The sequence below is a fragment of the Tremella mesenterica genome, assembly GCF_000271645.1.
Source record: "Tremella mesenterica DSM 1558 unplaced genomic scaffold TREMEscaffold_7, whole genome shotgun sequence".
NCBI classification, from domain to species: Eukaryota; Fungi; Basidiomycota; class Tremellomycetes; order Tremellales; family Tremellaceae; genus Tremella; species Tremella mesenterica.
Window position 1 is genome coordinate 1005994 of NW_006711231.1, and position 8994 is coordinate 1014987.

An 8994-nucleotide genomic window follows, 5' to 3' on the forward strand; every position below is an offset into this window, starting at 1 on the left:
GGAAGAAGCAGGGTATTTTCCGCTTACACCGTCTCGCTCGCATCCTCATTTGAGAGGTGGGCTATGGGCTAGGACAAAGCTTATCTTGACTGGAGGAGGAAAGAAGGGTGGAATGGGCCGGAGATTTCTTTACATTCTCGTGTTGTGTGTCTTCATCCTCGTTGTACATCGAGGAAGAAAAAGCGTGAGTTTTTTCACTAAAGGGTTCGAGTTTCTCCTTCCTTCCCACCGAACCCCTCTCATTAATCCGGGGATGACCTCTACGAGTAGGGGGCGAGATATCTTGAGACTATTACTGACTTTCAGGTATATTCCGCTATCTCCCTCGACGATTTTGATCCGCCTTACGATGAACCGCAACCTCCTTCCCCAAGCCCCATCTCTTCAGCTACTATCACATACGAGCCCGACCCAATAATCCTACGCGAAATAGACATCTCGTCCGAGTCACTACCTCTGAAAGCTTCTCTCAGAGAGAGATTAGAGGTCTGGCGAAACGCTCCAGGAGGTAGGGGAGAAGTCGAAGGTGAAGTAGAAGCGGAGGTCTTTAATGAATGGAGTCTTGAAGTGCGTTCTCCTTCCAATCCGCTCCCCTCCCCTGCTCTCCAGCATGACAAGATCCTACTGTAGGAAACATAATACGTCCTTGGTATCGGACTCCTTGATACCATTTAGAAGTAGGAGACTGATCGGCAGCAATGTTCCACGATCCAAGAACAACATAATACATACATGATAAACAAAGACGGTGACGTGTGGGCCTCCATGAACCGTACAACCCTGCATGAACATCGAATGGAATTGATCAATCACATGGACACCCTCGTCGGATCCGAATTATTGGAGAGGTATGGTGAAGGAAGAGGAATTGTAATGGTTGCTGGGAACGCGGATACTTTACAACGAGCGAAATGGAGTTTGATGATGTTACGAAGTTACGGAAGTCAATTACCTGTTCAGATTGTGAGTTCTTTCTCGCCCTTTTCTTTTTTTCCTTTCCTTCTCGGTCACTTCTACCGTTTCGTAGTCACTTGCATCTCATTCCGACCAATTTCATCTGAATTTGAGCGACGTGTCGGTTTCAAGGCTTTTGGGGGACGAAACTGACGAAAAGTATCATTTTCCTTCGGAACGTCCGCCCGACGATGATCCCATCCGCGAGGAATTCGCCTCTCTTGGAGCTGAGCTTGTCGAGGCCGTGGGACGAGAAAAGGACGAAGGGGCGGCTAAGAATTATCATTTGAAAGCCATTTCTGTCATACAATGTCCTTGGAGAGAGGTTTTGTATCTCGTGGGTACTCCTTTTTCGTCTCATTGTTTTTCTTGATCTCCTCGTCGCTACCCTCTTTCGGGTCTTGGTTGCCTCAAAGCGTACCCTTCTGACAATTTTCATCATTCTGATGTCCGTGTCATCCGTAGATGTTCTGGGGGTGTCGTCCTACTTGTCATCCTCATGATAATGATCAACTCTGGCTTACGGCCTCGTCATCTTACCTCTCATACATGGTTGTCCAGATATCAGAGTAACACACAGAGAGAGGAGGTGACTGACATTCTAGGATTCCGACTCTATCCCCGTACGCGACCCAACATACATGTTTTCCGCTCCGAACTACCGCCGCCTAGGGCTTTGGGCTACGCCGGATTACTGGAAGACGTCTGCCTATAATTCCATTTGGGCCATTTTGGGTGTGAAGTGTAGGAACGAATGGGAGATGGAGACTGGTCAAATGTTTATCGACAAAAAAAGACATTTGGACGTTTTCTTCTTGGTTCAGTATATGTTAGAAAGACATACCAAGGTTTGTCCTTCACCCTGTCATCACTTTTCCTCCTTGGATCGTTCCAGGCGCATTCTATCACTATTGTCTCTTAATTCCCAAACACATCTCACCGCAATTTCTTCTGATCACCTTCCCTACAGAATACTCCCTTGAAGTCCCACTCATTCTACCTCAGTATTATCCAATTGACAATCTATCACTTCCTGTTCCTTTTGTAGCAGTATCACATCAATGTGTTCCGCATTTGATCTGTTGAGATGAGGACTTCAAGAAGGAATCAATGATGTTGACTGACAAAAAGTGGTTCCACTACTCCGACGGCGACAAAGATATCTTCCGCTGGGCCTTGCTAGCACTCCGTAAACGATGGGCAGTCCCCGGACGATGGGTAGGTGCAGCGGCTCTTCCTAGGGGTACACTCTCTGGTGAATTCTGCTCTCATTCAATGTTACAATATGACAGCTGGGGTGAACCTCTTTTCCTACATTACACTCTCCTAAAACATATTCCGTCTGGAATAGGTAGAGGTTTTTCATGGGGTCGGACAAAACAATTACCGTTATTCAACACATTTCCTGCTACTCCCGCCACGGCAAGATTGGGGGAACCGCTTATAAGACCCATGGATGATGACAAGAGGGGATTAGGAGATGTAGATTGTGATATGTTGGCGGATGCGGATGAATATGGCTTGGCGAGAGCCCCGGCCAAAGAGATGATTATGAGACGTGCTGTGAGGGAAAGAGGTGCGAGAGCGTGGTATCATGGGGGTGGAAATAGTGCTCTCTGGTAAGTTCTTCTTATCGCCCCATTTCCTTCAACTCCTCTCTATCTTCCGTTGTGTTGTCCATCTCACCAGCCTTCATTGTACTAGATGGAGTACTGCACTGAAGGTGGACCTCAAAAAGAGATTTACATGATATCTGTCCCAAAATGCGATTTTTGAGAAAGAACTAACCATCAGTATCGACCTGAATTATATCGATCCAAGACCACAAGAACGCAAAGACGAAGATGAAAAGGTGAGACATGATCGTGAGGCGGCAGCAAGAGAAATCGAAGAAGCCGAACAGAGAGAAATTTTAGAAGCGATGGAGGGAGAGGGAGTGGATGCTATCCCCGGTGTAGCTATGAACAGACCGGTCGTGGAGGGGGAGAAGGAGGAACAGCCTGTGTATCCGGATTGGGGACAAAGTCCTCTTGAAGTGAGTCCCAACTTTTTGTATTCTCCTCGATGCACAATCGCATCATATTTGATTCTCTCCCATTCGCTTCTTCAGTTATCGCTCTTGCCTAATCATGTGATCCCTGTGGAGAGGGACAAGAGGAGGTCTAAAGGCAATGAACTGATGAGTAGGTCGTGCAATGGTCCAACGATCCACACCTCGCTTCATTCGAAAACAATATTTACGATTTCGGTTTCAAACCCACTGGTCAGGGATTCTGATCTGCTTCGTTTTTCAAAAGTCAAAGAAATATTTGCTCCTTACTATAGATGGATTTGGATAGGTAGACACATTAATGAGCGTGGGATGAGAGAGATGATGGTGGGCAACAATGAGTGGTGGGGTGGAGGAGGACGATTTGTATGACTATCAATAACAACATCTGTCTCATCTAAGAATGTGAGTAATATTGTAGAAATTACATATTCAGAGTGCTGTACATCAGTGTCTTCTGTGCATATCATGATCAATACATAGCTCCAGGACCAAAATGTTGATCAATTCCGGGAGAATGAAACACAAAACATCAACATGTATGCCAGTCTTCCTTCTTTTGAGTGGTCATTTCAATGTGATTCCCAGGTTGCCTTCTCCACCACTCACACAGTACTCACACAGATTGTTTTCCCACATTCATTTATCAAGATTAGACCTTGATAAATTATGCATCAACAGATTCGTTGTACATATTGTTTCCCACGCGTCTCCCTTCATCGTGGATCTTGAACGCGTGCATCGTTGGAAGTCCTCGATGGCCTGAAATTTCCCCGATCGTCGCCTTCGAGCCAAATTGAAACCTCTCTAAGGGGTTAAAGAGTGAACCCCATAGACCCCAACTCTCCCATTATCCACAGAACTTCTGCAAACACTTGCTAACAACACCACTTCATCACCAGGTCTTTGTGTTCACCATGTCCACACCTTATGGATCGTTACCGTTACCTACCGTAAACTCAGGGTCAAACCCAACAAACGATAGTGCCACACCCAATACAGTACGTCTCCTCTTCGAAAATGGATGGGATGGTCTGGTGCCAATAGATGACCCAGAATCCTTCGAACAAAAGGCGAATTCCTTGTCTTCTCATCCTGTAAGTCCTATACCTTCCTCTTAGAGCATGGTGACAGTGTAAGGTATATAAGGGAGGATACTGAGTGAAGTTAGGCTCCAGATGTCATCCTCTATGCACGGAGAGGAGTCGGAGGAGACAAAGAATCCACTGTTTGGTCTGTATGGACCCTCAGCAATGCCTCAACGAGGACATTTTGTTATTGCTTGAACAACGCTTGGGAAGGGGACCGCTGTTGGACCAAGAGACCTATAACACCGACGAGGCAGAGGTTGTCTCCTACTGTTAGCAATGTGGCGGAGACTCGAGTCCCCGGGAAGGTGTCGTTCTTCTTGGATGATCCGGAGGGGTTCTTACATCAAATTCGCGAGGCTACTTTAAGGAAAGGAGAGAAAGTCATTGCCCAGGGAAGGTTGGAATTGCGAGATGGATCAAATCAGGCTAATAAGAAGGTGTCAACAGAATGGATACCAGTCTGGGGGAAGACTTGGTCACCTTCCGATGCCAAGAGTGTGAGCCAATCAGAATAGCTCAAAGTCACAATCTGCATGACTTCCTGTCCTCAAGGCACTTGATATGTCACTCTCCCCTTCCAATGACTCCTGAGCACAGGATAGTAGGATAAGGAAAGATCTTTTACCCTGTGTCAAGTATTGTTTCAGCTGATGAACTTTGGTTTTCTCAATTCTACCCGATTTGAAAGCTGTGAGAGATAAACGTGCAAAGGAGCACAGGATGATGAGATGTGCAAGAGTCTGCAGATGAGGTCGAGGTAGATTTGAGGAGTATGCAGAGTCATGAGAATTCGTATGGCAACCTTCAGTATTACCACTGTCAAATACGTTTTAAAAACCTACCACACGAGGTACAGTTTTGTAAGCAATGTATCAGCGTCCATCATAGCAAAGCCAGTCACACTAGAATGCTTGTCCCATCCCTGGTGTTTCACAGCCTACAAATGTATACTGGCAGAAGATTTCACCCGGATGGTCGATTATGTTCATGATAAGAGCGGTGAGGATACATAATCATCGACTCAACTCATAAGTCTTTCCCACGTTAGTTTGCTATCAGTGCAATGGGGTAGATCACCATTTAACATATTATACAAGACCGTGGAGGAAGGAGACTACGGAATACATAGTGTATTGAGGTACGGTGGACGAGACGTCTCAGGCTGAATTTGCCGCGCTCAAACCTCACACAGAAACTTGATAAATAGCAGTGTTTGTGGTTCTACCTCATTGTGGGGGACTTAGTAGTTGTATGCACACATTGCAGATGCAGAGCATACTCTGCTTAACCAGCTAGGTGCTGGAGAATGGTAGGGGTGTGAGGCTCAAACCCGAGTGACTTCCAAAACCGGCAATCCACCATGGGTACATTCTACAATTCTACCGGTCATTACCTACTTGTGGTACCGTGAACATATTGTTGACCACATGACTCAAGAGAAAAGGTTTCAGTATGATAATTGGTAGATAAATTGACAGTAACCATCTTCCTCTCTTCAATGGAGTTTTTACAATGGAGACGTTTTTGTGACTGATCAATCGAGTCTTCACCCAGTCAGTCGCTTCTACTTCCGTGTGGTTCCTTCCATCCTTATCTGGTACCGTCCACTTCCTCATACATGTTGTACTTTCCCCTGTTAATATCTACTATCGATCCTCCTGTTGACTCAGAAGAGAATAAGAGTTCAATAGGCTGCTTCACTGATATGATACATCCTCTTATCCTTCATGTGACATGTTTTATGTATAGTAGTGTACAATGTAAGTAAGTATTACATACCGTGTACCCGTATATCTATACATCACCAGGTCTGGACATGGCCTACGACTGACACAAAGTGTGTATATTGCTATCACAACCAGTCATATATTGTGTTGTTTCATTTGGTATGATGATTGAGGGTTCCCTGCCGGGTCATGACAATCGGGATTGATGGGAAGAAAATGTGTTGCATGATGTGAGTGTGGTATGTGACAAAAGTGCCAGGCGCTAAGAACATCTGCGGATCAGAATGGCGTTTACTCCTCGGTGGTCCTAGCAGCTAGAAAATAGGTGGAAAGGAGAAGACAAGCAGAAAGCTTGTCCTATGTTGCAAAAACACAGAGGATTGAGCGGACGTTGAGATACTCACGTCTGCTGGCGTTCCTGCTGAATCCCTGCTATCCCTCCCTATCACGCTTTGACCTGCAGCACTTTGGTATGACTGGAACTACTTCTATGAAACAAAAATATGAGCAGAATGAGGGAAATAGACGTTATAGGGTCCTGGTGGTGGAAAGCAAAAAGTTTGAAGGCCGCTGAACACTGAGGATCTAAACCTGAGATTTCCCAATCACAGTACCCGGCTGTACGTCAGGGTAAGATTTTTAGCTCAGCGGATTGAGCCCCAATGTTTCCCCTCCACTTGGGTATTGCGGAGTCAACTTGTTGGCCATGATAGACTTGCACATCAAAACCTGCAGAGTTTGACAAGGGTAGGGTAATTGCTTTCCCAGGCTCCTCCGCTTCCCCCCTCCGCTCAGGTTTTTCTCTCTTATGCCGGCTGGAACGTTGGGGTCGATTTCTCTGTGATTCCACAAAACTCGGTGTTTGCCTCATTGCCGCTGCTCTAGGACAATGTTGTCGAGGACGGCCATTATGAGAGAAGTAGACACAGTCTCAAAAGAGGCGTCCATACAGGACATTTCCATGCATCTGAGAGCAAATGTCGAAGTGACATGAACCGTGAAAGGTCGTGTGAGGCTATTTCCGTGCGTGAGCTCCATGAAAATCGGTCCAGTGCCACTTTGCCACAATCCTGTCCCTGCTGGCCACGTGGCTGACTGAACACCTGACATGACGTCTTTTGCCACCCGGCTCGAATCCCTTGTGCAAAGTATCCTACTCCCACTCGTACTCTACCTGACAAACCTAATCGCCCTGCACTTCCACTCGGAAAGCTCTGAACGTGACCAGCTTATCGGTCTTTACAGAAATCATCCTGCCGTGAAACGATACATCAATCCCCTGCGACTGATCGGACGGCAGCAACATGGAGCCGATGACATGGGATTAGTGGGTGCATTCCGCTCTATCCCCCACCCACTTGTTTCTCCAGTGTGTATCAGATCTCCGCGCTCCGACCCGTCTGTACGCATTTGATGATGTCAGTGATCAGAAGCTTTTCTCATTTCAATGGGCATCAGCATGACATCCATGTGAAGAACAAAGGGAATGTGAAGGTACTACTCTCAGATATCAGTGACTCACACATAGCATCTTAAAGTACGTCATAGTCGGTGATGCCGCAGTTGGCAAATCAGCCCTTCTCCTACGTCTGACAGATGATCGATTTGCTTTGACGGAGCCAACATTGGGGGTGGAGTTCGGAAGTCGTATCCTCTCAATAGGCGAAGAAGGAAAACGGGTCAAAGTTCAATGTGGGTCGCGCCCCGTCATGATTCATCGTAGACGGCGGCTGATAGACAGGCTGGGACACTGCTGGGACGGAGAGCTTTCGATCCATCACAAGATCTTACTTTCGGGGAGCTGCCGGGGCGCTGTTGGTGTACGATGTCACTAGGCGAGAAAGTGAGTTGTGTCACCTTCCACCAGTCTATAACGTTTGGCTGGAACAGATAAAGACGTTACAGGGCTGACTGGGAGCTTTCGAACATGTAACTTCTTGGTTGCATGACTTGCAGGAACATGCCGATGAGAACGTTTGCATTATTCGTATGTCATATCTCTTGATCGCCGATCGTGTCCCTGTGGACTTTCCGTCCGTTCTTTCGTCCTTCACACTTATGTCCACTGTCTCCCGTTGCTTCTTTCGCATCACCGTGAATATTCCTTTCTAGGTTCGTTGAATGGTCTCCGCTCATATACAGTGGTCGCAAACAAGACCGATCTTATTTCTCGTGACCCACTTACTCATATCTCCGCTCTTCCATCTTCGGCCACCAGTCTACCGGTGGAATCCCCGTCATCATTACCTTCATCTCGCCTCCTTTCTGGCGACAATGCATCCCCACATGGTAACCTGAATGCCCAAACCTCCGAATGCAATGTGGAGGGCGCAATGCCAAGACAAGTGACTGAGAAGGAAGGCAGGGAATTTGCAAATCGTAATGGATTGTTGTACGTGGAAACTTCTGCCAAAGAGGGATGGAATGTGGTCAATGCCTTCGAGTGGACTGCAAGAGAGGTTTTAACACGGATAAATAAGTCAGAGATGGAAAGAAAGGTAAGTTCCGCTCGTTTCTGATATAATCGACATCGCCTTCTTGATCGTGAAAGCTTGATGAGCTGATCCCTCAGAAGAAGCGGGGTGGTCCGATTAAACTCGACGACAGGGACCGATCGCGCGGTTGTTGCTGAGCTCCTCAAGACGAAGGAGTCTGGATAGAAGCACACCATCGGTCCTACGCCCCTGTGACGAGTCGAATGTCACCGATCCCTACTCGAGAGATTTCTGGCGGAACTCCTCATTCGACACCAAGGAGCGGCTGGGTAACAGGAATATGATCCCTGCGTTCGGGACCTCATCTCTGAAGATCTTGTCGCCTTCTCCGATATCTTGATCTCTTTATTCTTGCCCGTCACTGAGCCACTATTCAGCCCCAAAACCTCATTGAGGCTTGACACGCGACATGCGGCACAATCACCCTTCGGACACACTCATCCTCCAATAGCCACAGAATGACGGACGACTAATTTTTCGAACACCGTAGTCATGGGATGAAATTGAAACACCGACTTGTCCAATCCGGCTTTTGGGATTTATACTTCCGAGGTGTATCTAGAACACACTATCCCCCTTCTATCGACTCTTCTCTCTATCCGACTTTCACGACGTAACGACGGACAATCAAATTCTCAAACACCGTATCTATCGGAGGAAAACTCAAACGCCGCTAA

At 46.9% G+C, this 8994-nt stretch overlaps 3 protein-coding genes across 3 annotated transcripts; all 3 read left to right on the top strand.

The window, feature by feature from the left end:
• Window positions 1–112: 112 nt before the first annotated feature.
• On the top strand, window positions 113–3481 carry TREMEDRAFT_71915 (uncharacterized protein; the record flags this gene model as incomplete). Its single annotated transcript, XM_007005530.1, has 8 exons — window positions 113–184; window positions 307–567; window positions 697–963; window positions 1115–1291; window positions 1560–1802; window positions 2086–2573; window positions 2749–2989; window positions 3142–3481. The coding sequence occupies 8 exons, from the start codon at window positions 113–115 to the stop codon at window positions 3229–3231; spliced, it is 1839 nt and encodes a 612-aa protein (XP_007005592.1). The 3' UTR covers window positions 3232–3481.
• Window positions 3482–3921: 440 nt separating this feature from the next.
• On the top strand, window positions 3922–4610 carry TREMEDRAFT_63266 (uncharacterized protein; the record flags this gene model as incomplete). The annotated part of the gene is made up of 2 exons (XM_007005431.1): window positions 3922–4101; window positions 4176–4610. The coding sequence occupies 2 exons, from the start codon at window positions 3922–3924 to the stop codon at window positions 4608–4610; spliced, it is 615 nt and encodes a 204-aa protein (XP_007005493.1).
• Window positions 4611–7126: 2516 nt separating this feature from the next.
• On the top strand, window positions 7127–8454 carry TREMEDRAFT_69204 (uncharacterized protein; the record flags this gene model as incomplete). Its single annotated transcript, XM_007005531.1, has 6 exons — window positions 7127–7149; window positions 7351–7514; window positions 7564–7665; window positions 7741–7809; window positions 7965–8320; window positions 8395–8454. 6 exons carry the CDS (start codon window positions 7127–7129, stop codon window positions 8452–8454), a joined length of 774 nt encoding a protein of 257 aa, XP_007005593.1.
• Between the last annotated feature and the right edge of the window lie 540 nt (window positions 8455–8994).